At 37.7% G+C, this 14,628-nt stretch overlaps 1 protein-coding gene across 2 annotated transcripts in view; it reads left to right on the top strand.

Annotated features, from left to right (window-relative positions):
• The window catches only part of LOC139761060 (uncharacterized), a 31,608-nt gene extending 20,076 nt beyond the window's left edge, over nucleotides 1–11,532 (top strand). For both annotated transcript variants that reach the window (XM_071684855.1, XM_071684854.1), the window contains exons 5-8: nucleotides 5,735–5,802; nucleotides 5,957–6,152; nucleotides 7,851–7,927; nucleotides 8,163–11,532. In XM_071684855.1, the coding sequence (XP_071540956.1) occupies nucleotides 5,735–5,802; nucleotides 5,957–6,152; nucleotides 7,851–7,927; nucleotides 8,163–9,616 (1,795 nt within the window). In that variant the 3' untranslated portion in view covers nucleotides 9,617–11,532. The remainder of the gene's footprint in view (nucleotides 1–5,734; nucleotides 5,803–5,956; nucleotides 6,153–7,850; nucleotides 7,928–8,162) is intronic.
• The last annotated feature ends 3,096 nt before the right edge of the window (nucleotides 11,533–14,628 follow it).

Below are 14,628 nucleotides of genomic sequence, written 5' to 3'. Positions count from 1 at the left end.
AGTCTTCAGAACCCTCATTTTTTTAAAATTACAGGTACAAGAAAACATTGAAATTTATATATTTCTATAATACTTCTGAGTGAATCCCTTTGATTTTTTTGTGCTTTATAGTGGAAAACATCGTTGTTAATAAACCAGCTATCATCAATCTATTGACTGTGGTTGCTATAAATATTAACCCTTTTTGCCTCCTGAATGATATTCACATGAGCTGAGCAATGTCTCTATGTGGATATTTTTCTATTGAGTTTTGTGTCTCAGTTTCAAGCTCTGCACTGAACCTGGGTTTTGGTTGAGATGGCATTGCGCAGTAATTTCTCGCCACAGTCATTCATCCTCTAGTCATTCCAGTAAGACCACATTTTGTGAGTTTTCTAGAAAAGAGATTGAGCAGCTTTTAGCTAGATTTAGATGACTAGACAGAGGATGATCTTCAATTATTGGACAGTGATGATGTGTCTTGGGATTAGATTACATGGAGAGTGATGTTAAGGACAGTGACTCTATCATTATCAAAAGTTGACCAAGATGAAGTAGGAGAAGGGTTTCTTCTAGAAGTGGAGGTCTTATTGCCAATGCCCACCTGAGCTTGAGAACACTGTATCTGACTAGTGCTGCAGGTGACCAATGCCCAACCGAGCTTGAGAACACTGTATCTGACTAGTGCTGCTGGTGATTTTACATACCTCCGTCGCACTGCTTCATCTTTCAGCACTCCAAAACAGTTACATGAAGTTTTTATTTATTTTCATGCAGTTTTTTGTGTAATTTTTCTTTCTCTTGCATGCAAAAATTAATATAATTTCATAAAAGATCTTTTTCTTGTGCAGAGGAGGATGAACTAGGGTAGGGATACTGTTGTCTTCTTATCACAGTTTTCAGTAAGTGAAAAAAATCTGTTTCTTTTATTGCCTTACCATTCAAAAGACATTTCTACATAAGCAAACGATACATATAACAGTTGAAGAAAACTTTACTCATGTTAGTGAGCTTCCCAGATGAATACTGGCAATTGTTCAGACTGATTTTCCCAGCTGTATATCATAATGTATGCCCATTTCATAATGCAATTATGTTTTAATTTTTCCATTTTTCCTTGATATGTGTTCTGTTATTAATATATAACATTTGTATACATTGTTTGTATGCAGTTATGCACATTATTGATAATATTTTTATACATTTTCTTCTGTGTCTGTGGCAGTTTGCTCTCGGTATACTATTCTCTGCATCTCCCGCCAAGTGAAAAAAGTATGGACAAAGTATTTGGAATCATTGAGTTGCCAGTAATTGCTATCTGACTGCTGTCATACTTACTGGACGATGGATTTTTACAATTCCCATGCCCTGTACTACACACTTGCTGCCATCTTCTAGAGGCACATCAACCGGCAGTGGGTTTAGTTAAGTGATGCTGCCAATTCTGCTGAGGTCTTTGGATTTTGAATGTTGAGTGGTACCTCAGCACTTAAACGTCATGAAGGTAGCTTGAACTGTGTAATATGAAGTTCTTCATTGCTCTTCAAAAAATTTGGGATTTTTACTTTTTTCCATTGTCATGACAGTAATCTTTCATTCAAAGGACATTTGAACAAGAGTTCTAATGATCTTTTCGTGGTATTAGCTCACTGTGTAGCCCTTTAAGGCATTGATCCATGTCTGCCACAGGGAGCCCCTGTGTGTGATTAAAGCACCTAAACATGTTCAAATGTGGATGGTTCTGTTTTTGGTCTCTTTAGTTGCCAAGTATAATCAGCTTTATATTTCTAGTACCTGAAAAATTCCCCCAAATAAGTTCTTATTAGACATGGGAGAGATAGGATATGCCTGTCTCACTGAAACATGGCATGAATGTTGGGGAAATTTTTCACCTACAGGAGAATTATGAGAATCTCCTTTATTATTTTGATTATGATATAGTTATGAAACCTCAGGACAGGTTTGAAACTTCAGGACCCCTTTTATGGGGCAGGTGCAGCTTCAAAGGCTGTTTTACAGTCCATAGTAGGTAAAGGATGGACTTTTCTGGAGTGAGGAGTTGTTCAGTGAGATTGAATTTCTTTTTGTCACCAAAGGTGACTTTTCAATCATGATGAAATCACATGTAGACAAAGTAATGCTAATCCTTTTGTGGTGAAAGTATGAATAGTGAGTTTGATGGATGTATGATCAGGACCTGACTCTAAAAAAAAGGAAAGTATGATACATGAGTTTGATGAGTTATGTGATCAGGATATGAATTAGAGGAACACTGTGATCATGGTACAGTGCTTACATCAAGAGGCTCAACCAAGCCTGAGTTGGCACCCATTGGGAAATTTCCTGGCCACCTTGCAACTTCTGATTTTCATTTACCTTTGTTTGAAGCAAGGAAGTTTCCATTTCATTTGTATGTTGTTTTCTTGGTAAAATGTAATTTTTTTCATTTTTAAGGTAAACATTTATACAGTTTTGGAATGTAATTCAACGCAGCAGGAGGGAGCCTTTACTTACTTCTATCCAGTCTAAAAAATATATGTTGGTATTTCATGTGGACCTCAGGATCTGTTCTGATGTTACTCATAAATTCTTGAATGTCATGTCCATTATTACCTACTGCCTCAGTGATATTGGTTTCTTTCTTTTTCTTAAATCTTAGATTGTGATTCCTGTGATAAAAATATTGACATTTTTCCTTTAACTATATATGTGTTGAGAACATCCCATCTGAGTTTTTAAGTTTGCTTATTTGAATGATACTTTATTTCTGATGAGTTTATAGATACATTCTGGATGATTTTTTTTTGCCTTTTATTTTCTGTTTGGGAAAGAGAGAAGAAAATGAATGAGAGATTGTGTATGCATTTATGTTTATGTATGTGTTTGTATGTTTCAGTTGATCTCTGTTTCATCATGTCATAATGCTTTACTTATATTTGTTTATATGTTGGTGTATGTGTTTGCTATATGTGTGTTCCAGTTGTCTTCTCTGGTAATCTTGTACATTTACCTTTTTTTAACTGTGTGATTACCTTATACACTTGCATTCCCCAGCTTACACCAGATACTAATTCATTGGCGTGCCCTTAAAAATGATGAAGAACAGCTGAGTTTATTTTGAGCCAGCTGCCCTGACCAGGATATGAACTTGATCCTGTTATTTTGTTGGGTCACAGCACCAACTACTGCACGGTGGAGGCTCATACGTTATTTTCTGTTTTTCATTATGGCTAGGGATTTCTGTATTATGAGGCCTTATCTCTTAAACTTCCTCTTCCATCATACATCTTTTTAAACTAAAGTCGCCTGCAAGTAATTACAATTTCATTACTTAGTTTATTCCATTTATTTTTCATCTGGTACTGAACAAAGTCCTTCACATTCTTTCTAACAAGCTTCATGCTTAGCCTCGTGTTATGACCTCTTGTTGCTCTGCCTATGCATCTCACAAAAAACTGTATATTGTCTGACATCATCAAAATGATGTTGAAACTTATTATTTGTGATTAAGTCCCCTTGTATTCTTCTCTCTTAATTAGTAGGCATCTCTGGGGCTACAGCCTTTCACTCACTGTAGCTTAGTTCTAATTCAGGCCTACCAGACCCTCACAGTAATATTTTTGTACTGTTTTAAGTGTAATGACCAGACCTGGCAAGTTTATTGTGATTCTGTTCAAGTGTAATTTTTTAATATTTCCTTATTCAGTTGTGTGTAAGCATTATTCTTATATTTACCAGTTGACAGTTTGTCTTCTGAACAGTTCTCATGTGGAGTTCTGGTGACAGGCACACTGTTGATTCTGAAGTTTTTCACATGCAGAATCCTGTTGTTCATTTCTTGTGAGATGATAATTGTACTAAGGGTTTCTTTAATTATGACCCCTCCTCATTATTTCACATTTGATGGGAGTGAATATGATCAACCATGTACCTGATCTACTTTGGAGTTTGTTTAAGTCCCATTATAAGTTGATGCAACCTTCATCATTCTTTACTTCCCCCCATGACCTTTGTGACATCTGTCTGGTACAGGACTTCCCCCATAACTAAGCCATCATCTATCGGGTACTGTATTTCTCTCATGACCTTGCATCTTCTGTCTGGTACATTAATTGTATAAATTTAGAAGAACAGTGGTCCCAAAAGTGAACCCTAAAGCATGCCAATATTGATCTTATCCCATTCACGAATGTTATGCTGACCTGTGTCCTTTCCTCTCTTCCAATAATGATCTCTCTTGTGGAGGAATATACCCCATATTCCTGGTTGAAGGTCTAGTTTCTGTACAAACCTCCTGTGTGTATTACATCATCAAATGCTAAGGGTAATCGAAAGACACAGTCTTCTCAAAAATATGTTTTCTAAAGTGGAGCTCAGCCTTAGAAGTCTTAAGAACTTTATTACGTATGACCTTACTATGAATCTGTGTTATCTCTAGGTTAGTTAGTTCCTCTTTTGCAAGTTGCCATCCATTTGCTATCTGATTTTCTTTTCAGTATATTATTGACCACATTTGTTAGAGAAACTAGTCTGTAGTTCACTGCACTTTTTTCAGTTTTATTTTTTAAAGATAAGCTCTATTTTCCCACTTCCACTCCTGTTGCCACTGTTTCCTTCTCTTGCAACTTATGGAATTTATTGGGGGATATCAGGTCTATCTGATCTCTACTGTAGCATATAAAAGACGAGACTGCACCAAGAATTTAAGCCTTTCATGGATCGGGTTAAAGCATTTCATTAGCTTGGTTATATTCCTTCATGGCTGTTTCAGTGCCTTATGATCCTCTTCCCTTTCCCTTCCCATCTTACTGGTGTTGTGGCTTTAGTAATTCCTCAGTTAGAATACCTTTGAATCTATCATTCATCTTCTCTCAGATCGAACTCCTTCATCCTCAAGAGTTCTCACCTCTCAGTCTCTAACGAGATTAGTTGCCTCTTTACCGGCAGTTTATTTCTAATGACTAGTAAAGTGTGTGTGCTCTCTGTCTCTCTCTTAATTTCTGCATTAATTGATGTTTTTGGGTATATTTGGTTTTGATGGTGAATGTATTTTATAAGTATTTTGAAATATGAAGAACATTTGCTCTTGATGCAAGAATGTAAGAGGGAGCAAATGACTTCTGTCATTGCGTAGGGCAAGTGGTAGAAGTGAGTTGACTAAGTTACTAGTTCATAGTTAGAGGTTAAAGACATATAGAGACAAGGATGCTGTCTGTTGCTTTTATCAGTGAGTACTTGAAGTGATGTGACGGTATGAAAAATTATTGTTAGGAGTGAAACTACCTAAAGACCTATCGAAAAAGAAGTGAAGGAAAAACTTTACCCATGAGGTAGAGCAACTTTTACCATAAAGGGTTGCGTATTTCACAGTGATATGTCAGTGAAATTTGGATATATGTTTTAGAATAACTGATTGATTTGCTGGAAGTGGATATGCAGTTAAGAGAGTGGATAAAATGAGTACATTAAAAGAGAATCATTTGTGAAGTAAAAGATAGTGAAGTGAAGTGCTATGGGCGAGTGGAGGGACTAGATGTGGGAAGAGCAGTTCAGAGAACTTTTTAACATATAAGAGAGACCTTAGTCAGGAATGTAAGAAAGCTCAAAGGTTAATGGAATTTGAAGAAATTTGCACAAAGGCAGTAGTGTAATCAGAGGTTCTGTATGATGCCCCTTCACATATGAGGAGAATTTGTATGGCATGTAAACTGATATATTGATGAAGACTGGACTTACAGTATTTAGTATTCTGCAGAGGCAGCAGTAGCAACAACTTGATTGCACTGTCGAGGAACAAGGCAGGACAGAAGGAAGCATCAGCAGGTGAAAAGTTTGAACTGCTTTGTTCATTGAATGTTTTGAAATTAGACCTAGCATGGTGACACATTTTGATATGTGACATAATGTTTGTGTAAGTTCTTTTTCTTACATTTTTTTATTAGATTTTTAATGATAACGTCTTTTGTCTACTTAACAGCAGCACAAGATGGACCCAGTAAGGGTTATGTTGGCCAAATGGTTAGGGATGGTGAACGAGGAATGGGAAAAAGTCAAATTGGAGGCAGGTTTAACTGGGGTTATGGAGGTGGAAATAATTACCCAGGAAAACTTGACAGTCTGAATCGAGGAAATGGAAGTAATGTCTTAGGTCATAGATATCCTTTTGACAACAGGTATGTAAATTCATCTTGAATGATATCAATAACATTTACTCTCTCTCTTACCTCCTGTTCTCTGTTTCTGGCCTTAGTTAGGTAGGATCAAAATACAAATGAGCTAAATTGGAAAAATTATATTTTGGCTCCTTCTTTTGTCTTGTTATATTGATAATATTCATTATCTTTGTTTATGCAATTGCTTCTCCTACCTCAGTGAGATAGTAGCAGGAATGGATAAGTAATGGCCTCATTTGTGCACACCACTCTTTAGTTGTCTGTCAATAAAGCCAGAGCCTGCTGTCCAAGCCTAGTTCCACAGACTCATCCATAGTTTACCATGACTGCTTCACATGCCATGTTTTATTCCATTGATGGCATGTTGTGTTCTCCATACACCACACCAACCCAGTTTGTTCTTTCCCAAGCATGCATCTCACCTTCCTAAATATTCAGGCCCTAAAATTCCAAATCCTCCTTCACTTCATCATGCCATCATTTTCATGGATTCCCCCCACCCCTTTCTTAACTCCACTTCTGACATGTAGATTCTCATAGTCAGTCTTTCTATGGTCATCCTATCTATATGTCTGAAACATATCAGCACATCATAGTCAGCTCTAACAATCATGATGTGATCACAGTTCTCTCTTAAGTTGTTATTTCTCACATAATCACACCAGGTACTGTCTTAAGGCATTTCATTTGATACATTTATTTATGCTCTTCTGCCCTCTTGCATTCAAGGCCCATGACTTGCATCCAAACAACATTTTCAGTTGTATCATACTCATTTTTGTCCTAACAGACACATATTTTCGTCCTAAGTGACGGTGACCTCTCCTTTCGCGTACACTTCACTACACCTTTGACCTTGGCGTCCTTATCCATACTATGATTCACTTCAGCTTCCATCGTTCCATCTGTTGCCATGTCCATTCCAAGTTATGTGTAGCACTATACATCTTATAGGTTCTCCCCATTCCCTGTTATATGTAGCAATATACATCTTATAGGTTCTCCCCATTCCCTGTTATGTGTAGCACTATACATCTCGTAGGTGCTCTCCATTCCCAGTTATGTGTAGCACTATACATCTTATAGGTTCTCCCCAGTCACACTTAGACCATCCTGTCTTGTTTCCCTGCTGCACCTTATTACTGTGCTTATGTTCTTTTTAACTTGCAATTTTCATTTTTCACGCTTTCCTATTCTGTTACTAGCTTTTGGAATTTCTGTCAGGAGTCTGCCACTAAAGTCATGTCATCTGCAAAAAATAGCAGATTCACCTCTTATCACTACCTCCAACCCCAGTATGCCCTTTGCTCAATGTCCCTGCATTCTCTCCCTTCAGTCGGCCATCCTTCAACATTAAGCAACCACAGTGACATCGCACATCCTTGATGCAGACCCACCTTCAATGAGGATGCTCATCTTTCTCCCCTCCCACTCTTAACAGTACCTTACTTTCATGTTAGAAACTCTACACTACATAAGTAACTTTCCATATACCTAATATACCAAAATGGTGTCTTTTACAACTGAGTGCTCTCATGATATAAACCATGTCTGATCACAGGTGTTTTTTTCTCTTACATATCTTTCTGTCTCTGACACTCATTCTCTTCTGGAGCACCCTCAAGGGGATGGCTATGGGAAAATGATATCATTCATCAGGAATATGACCACTATTTATGATTTTCTCTCATCTGGCAGTGACCCTGAGAGTCCTAACTTGATTCCTGTCTTCTGGAACTGGGAAAATTTACGTAAACGATCAAAAGGACGCTCTGGTAAGGAAATAAAAGATTTTGTGTCTTTTTATATTTCAGTTTCTACTGTTTATGAAGTAATGATATGATTTGTGCATTACTTATAACAAATGCACTTTAATCTATTTAAAAAGATACCTTTTAGCAATTGCATTTAAAAATGAATTTGTTAATGTATAGCTGCCTTGAGCAACCTTGTAGTTATGTTTCACACCATATGATTTATCTCATTCTTGATTATCTTTTGCATTTCAAGGTCTGCTGAACCATAATGCAAGTATGCCAGGAGGCTTTAGTAACACCCAGCAACAGCAGTTTTCATCCAGTGGTCAGAGTTACTCACTCACTGCACCTCAGCCCAGTTATAGCACTTCTGTAACTACTGACATGAAATATCCACAAACTGAACCGTCATCCTATTACAGCGTTTCATCAGTGCCTGAAGTTAGACCACAAAATGAACCATCAGCACCCTATAATACACAAGTATCTTCCAATATAAGACATCCACAGAGTGAACAGTCACCTTGTTTCAGTGGTCCCAGTCCCACAACATCTGGTACTGTGAAGCATCCAGTGAATGAATCACCGGCTTATTTCACTAGTCCAGCAGCCTTTGATGTGAGGCAACCTGTGCAAGAATCTTCAAACTTCTACAACATGCCCACTGCTGCAACGTCTTATGATTCTATGAGATACTCAGTGAATGAGCCATCAAATGCAACTACGGTCACTTCAGTGGCTGATGATAGTATGAAGTACTCGGTGAATGAACCCTCTAACTTTTACAGCACTACTGCTGTACCAAATAACGCTTTAGGATACTCTGTGAATGAGACCCAAAGCTTTAACGTCCCACAAACATGTAATGATTATATGAGATACTCTTGGAATGATGCTTCAAACCTCTACTACAGCCATGCATCATCCTATGCAAAGCAGTCTCAGAATGAATCATCAAACTACTACAATCATCATGCACCATCTTCCACTGTGAAAAATCCACAGAATGAATCTTCGAATTCCAGCACCTCTGCAGTGCCACCTAATGCAATGCCATCATTAAATCAGTCCACAGACTTTTATAGTACTACTCAGTCATCCTCTAATGGAAGGTACTCAGTAAATGAACCTGCATACTTCTTCAGCACTTCTGCTCCATCTTCTAATGTGAGCCACACTTTAAGTGAACCTTCTGGCTTTATCACTGGTATAACTTCAAGTGAAAGATATTCCCTTAAGAACTTTTCGTCTTTCATAGATATGCCTGAACCGTATTCTTATTACAGTTCTACAACATCTGTGAGTTCATATAGTACAAGACCACAGTTTACTGAAACGTCAAAGATCTCCAGCACTTTTGGAACATCTAAAGAGATTCATAGAGGAAGTAAATTTTCATCATTCTCTAACCCGCCTAGTACGTCTACGGTGAATCGCTCAGTAAAAGAACAGTCACAGTTTTCCAAATCTCTTGGAGGATCTAAAGCAAGCCTTCCACCAAATCCACCCCCTGTTGCATCAAAATCAACTTCAGTGTCTTCTGATGGGAAGTCTACATTTCGTAGTGCTCCAGCATCATCTAACTTAAGAAGCCCAGTGAATGTGCCTGTAGCCTCTGCAACCTCTTCTTCAAATGCTGCAGGTGTTTCACAGCAGTACATGAAGTCCGGATATCAGCAATCTAAATTCTTTACTCCCCCGTACTAAAGATTTCTCCATCGTGCAGCAAATCTCTAAATCAGGATGAAATGCACCTGCATGTTATCTATGTCCCTCCCCACTCCAAACCATATCAAAAATATCCTACTGAGAAGAAGCTGCTTGCATTAGAAATAAAGTGGATTTATTATTTTGAGCCTGTTGAGGGTTCTGCATTGATGTTAGCTATTCCTTGAAAGTTTGATTACCAAAGAGGAAGTGTTATTGCCTTTAGCACCTTCAGCACTGTGGCAAAAATGATGAATGAATATAATTTTTTCTTCCCATTTTTTATATGTGAAGACTGTTCGGGTGTTGTTAAAGATGATAGAAACAATGATGGCTGTTGTAGAATCATCTCTGCTTTCAGTATTTTAAGCATCATGGAAATGTAGCTGAGTGTGATGTAAAGCTTATGCGGTGGGAGATGGAAGGAAAAAAAATGACTGCATTCCATATTGCTAAGAGTACTGAAAGGGTGATGCGTTTGTAGTAGTTAGATTGATCAAAGTATTGAGGTTAGATTTCTCATTGTGGAATACATGCAAGTCATGGATAATAGTACATCTTTACTCACATTGGAAGAAGGAACACAACATCCAAGAGGAAGGACAGTATAATATATATGAGGGACAGTGTGACTCAAAAATGCATTATTGGTGTTTTTTATGAGGCAGTGTTATATATATCTGTTCATAACTCCTGGAGTAAACTTTGTCCTTCAGGTTAAAGTTTGTCTTTTCTGGCTAAATCTAACAACATGAAACAGCAAATCATATGGTAACATCACTACTTCATGAATTATCCAGGTTGGACAGTGTAATATTATATTAGAATAGGTTAGAAGACTATGTTGTAAAAACCAAAGTAGACAAAGGCAATCTACTTTGTATTACAGATAAAACAGGTTCAGGCAATTAGTTTGACCTTGTTGAGTAATTGTTATGACAAAATTGAACTAATATGTTAAAATTTATTTTCTATAGATGAATAATTCTTATGATTAACATCACAAAAAAGAATTTTATTAATTTCATAATATTTATTTTATACTGGAATAAGCAGGGTTATTTATGGTGAATAAACAGGCCTTTGGTTTAATATTGTTTTATAAAAACTATATTAGATTAGTTTAAGATGATGAAACAAGAGGGCCTTGTTTTGCTTTGGGAATCATGAAAAATATGACATTGCATGGTCCATGATATTCAATGACAAAAATAAACATAGTATGAGATTAGTTATTACTAGTAAAATCAAATTTGGTATAGTTTTAGACATGATTCATAGTTTTGTGACAACTGCTGCTATTTACTCAGGAAAATTGATGGACTTAGAGCAAATGCTGTGGCAGCAACAATGTCACCATTTCTAACTTGCCCTGATCATCCCTGTGATCTAATTGGTGTGGAGGGCATCTCTCTGTGATAATGGGTTACATGAATGTCTGCCCAGAATGATACCTTTCATACCTAGCCTTCCGTTCACTCTTTCTCGTCGCAAGTACTTGTAAGTACTCTCACTGTTTTGTCCGAGTTCAGAGCAAATGTTAGTTCTGTCGTGTATACTTTTGTTCAAACATACCTTCAGTTAGAACTCGGCGTACTATACCAATTATGAACAAATATTTACCATGAATGATCATGTGATGAATAGTCTTAGTAGTAATGGAGAAAAATTCTTATGACAGTAGAGAGCCAACACATTACTTTTGCAGTCATATGAGGGCAGGGTGGTGAATTGGCTGGCTCCACATCTAGACGCCATCAAGTTTGGAGGGAAGTGTTTAAACATGGGTAGTTAGTACCCATGTCTTCACTGTCATGGTTTTGAACATGCTTGTCAAATAATTGCATATCCCCAAAAAAACTGTAGCTTTGTAAAATACATCTATGAAATACAACTCGGTGATGAAAAGGAAATTTTATTTCATAACATTTTTCAGTGCCCACTATTTTTTATTCATAATATGGCCATAACATGATATTTAGCATGAAACTTTTTATAGTTTAAGAGTTGTAGATGAGTGGAATGAACTGAATGATGGAAGTTGTGAATATAAACACTAAAGAGATGTTGAAAAAGTTGCATGATATAGAACTCCTTTACCATCCAGTACACACTGGTAGTTAGAAATCCTATTGGATAATTACACGTGCAGCGAATAACACAGAGATCTACTGATGTAATGGTGTCTGGTTAGAGTCCGTGACAGGGTAAGTCAGCTTACAGCCAATGTAGCTATTCATCCTTTCCTTTAGGGTGGTCAATAAATGGGTACCAGACATACGTTAGGGGTTTGATTGCTTAAAAGGTTTATGTGATGGTGTACAAGGATATAATTAATTGAAGGGAATGGTATCTAGCACCATGAGCTAGCTTTTCCCACCTCTTTAAACAGGCAGCTGATGTTTGTACCATTTGGAGTCTATATAGGATACAAGTAAGGCACAGGAAATATTTTTGCTCTCTTTAGTACTCCTACAGCTTGTTTAACAATCGTTAAGCACAACTGTTGACATGGAGGTTATGTGTGTATGGTAGCCATGGAGCAAATATGTAGATGAGAAATGTGAAGATAAGTGACACTGATTTTAGGGGGATTGGATAAGGGAATGTCAGCATGAGGCATTGCCCTTGGGGAAGAAATTATTTGACAAATGTACTTAATTTAATGTGTAATCCTGGGATGAAGAGGGCATTGGATATAGATAGTACGTAATAAGCTGAAATATTTTTTTTTTTTTTGCTTTGTCGCTGTCTCCCGCGTTTGCGAGGTAGTGCAAGGAAACAGACGAAAGAAATGGCCCAACCCACCCCCATACACATGTATATACATACGTCCACACAGGCAAATATACATACCTACACAGTTTTCCATGGTTTACCCCAGACGCTTCACATGCCCTGATTCAATCCACTGACAGCACATCAATCCCGGTATACCACATCGATCCGATTCACTCTATTCCTTGCCCTCCTTTCACCCTCCTGCATGTTCAGGCCCCGATCACACAAAATCTTTTTCACTCCATCTTTCCACCTCCAATTTGGTCTCCCACTTCTCCTCGTTACCTCCACCTCCAACACATATATCCTCTTGGTCAATCTTTCCTCACTCATTCTCTCCATGTGCCCAAACCACTTCAAAACACCCTCTTCTGCTCTCTCAACCACGCTCTTTTTATTTCCACACATCTCTCTTACCCTTAAGTTACTTACTCGATCAAACCACCTCACACCACACATTGTCCTCAAACATCTCATTTCCAGCACATCCATCCTCCTGCACACAACTCTATCCATAGCCCACGCCTCGCAACCATACAACATTGTTGGAACCACTCTTCCCTCAAACATACCCATTTTTGCTTTCCGAGATAATGTTCTCGACTTCCACACTTTCTTCAAAGCTCCCAGGATTTTTGCCCCCTGAAATATTACCAGTGAAAAATGTACCTCCAGTAGGAGCCCTACATGTGCCACCTTATTGCTGTCTTTTCAACATTGAATTTCTGAATATATTTCACATTCACATGAAATCATTGTAGTGCGTGAAGCAAATTTTTTGATTAAGGAAGAAAAAAAAGCTCCGGTAGTGTTCTCCATTGTGCTAATCACTTCTCAGTCATTTTTATTGTAAGACTTTGTAATAATTCTTCAGTGAATATGTTTGTGTTATTCACCACCAGTTTTGGTAGCTGTCTGTGTTTGAGATAAGTGTACAGTGTTAAAACTGGTTGAAAAGAACGAAACATCATTTCCAAGTGAAATCAACGTTTTTCTCTGCCTCTTCATTGATCATTATAGGATGACAAAGAAGATATTTCTCAACTTTTTTTTTTTTTTCGCATATCTTAATTTTTAATGTTAATCTGTGATTAATCATGATTCATAGAGGCCATATTTTTTGACGTTTTCTTGTGTATACTATATTGGACTTTTCAAGCCAATTCCCCTATTTGAAGAGTTAAATTTTCCTAAATACACAATTTGTGAACACAAACTTTCACCCCCCCTTCCCCCAAACACACATACACACACAATTTGAGGAAATGTTTACTAATTTCACCCTATATTATGCCAAAACAAGAATTTGCATCTCATTTTTGGTCACCGCACTTGAAGAAGCACTGTGAACTTAGAGAGAAAGCCAAGAGAAGGACGAAAAAGCTGGTACCATAATTAAAAGAATTGAATTACAATGGAGAAATGGCTCTTAGTCCTTAAATGTTCATCCTATTGATATATATATTTACACCCTCAGCAGACTTATAACCCTCATGTATATCTTCCATTTGAGCATCGAGACTCATCATGTATACCTTGTATGCACGTTCCTGAGCGTGTGCGCACGTGTCTACAGAGAGGAACTTTTTATACACGTGTTGGACACCATTTCTTGGAACTTTTTCCTCTGCCATAAACCTTTTTAAACTTTTGTATGCTATTTCTCCCATCCCCCATTTTTTTCTATGCGAAATGGTATAAATTGGCCTTCATAAGCAGACACGTTACAACACACTTAGGTGACAAGGAGGCAAGTTGTTAGAAGCAGTGAAAAGTTTTTATCGAGGATGTAAGGCATGTGTACGTGTAGGAAGAGAGGAAAGTGATTGGTTCTCAGTGAATGTAGGTTTGCGGCAGGGGTGTGTGATGTCTCCATGGTTGTTTAATTTGTTTATGGATGGGGTTGTTAGGGAGGTGAATGCAAGAGTTTTGGAAAGAGGGGCAAGTATGAAGTCTGTTGAGGATGAGAGAGCTTGGGAAGTGAGTCAGTTGTTGTTCGCTGATGATACAGCGCTGGTGGCTGATTCATGTGAGAAACTGCAGAAGCTGGTGACTGAGTTTGGTAAAGTGTGTGAAAGAAGAAAGTTAAGAGTAAATGTGAATAAGAGCAAGGTTATTAGGTACAGTAGGGTTGAGGGTCAAGTCAATTGGGAGGTGAGTTTGAATGGAGAAAAACTGGAGGAAGTGAAGTGTTTTAGATATCTGGGAGTGGATCTGGCAGCGGATGGAAC

This window comes from Panulirus ornatus, chromosome 39, assembly GCF_036320965.1.
Source record: "Panulirus ornatus isolate Po-2019 chromosome 39, ASM3632096v1, whole genome shotgun sequence".
NCBI lineage: Eukaryota > Metazoa > Arthropoda > Malacostraca > Decapoda > Palinuridae > Panulirus > Panulirus ornatus.
Note: the sequence above shows the minus strand (reverse complement) of the source record. Positions and strands in the feature narration are given on the sequence as shown.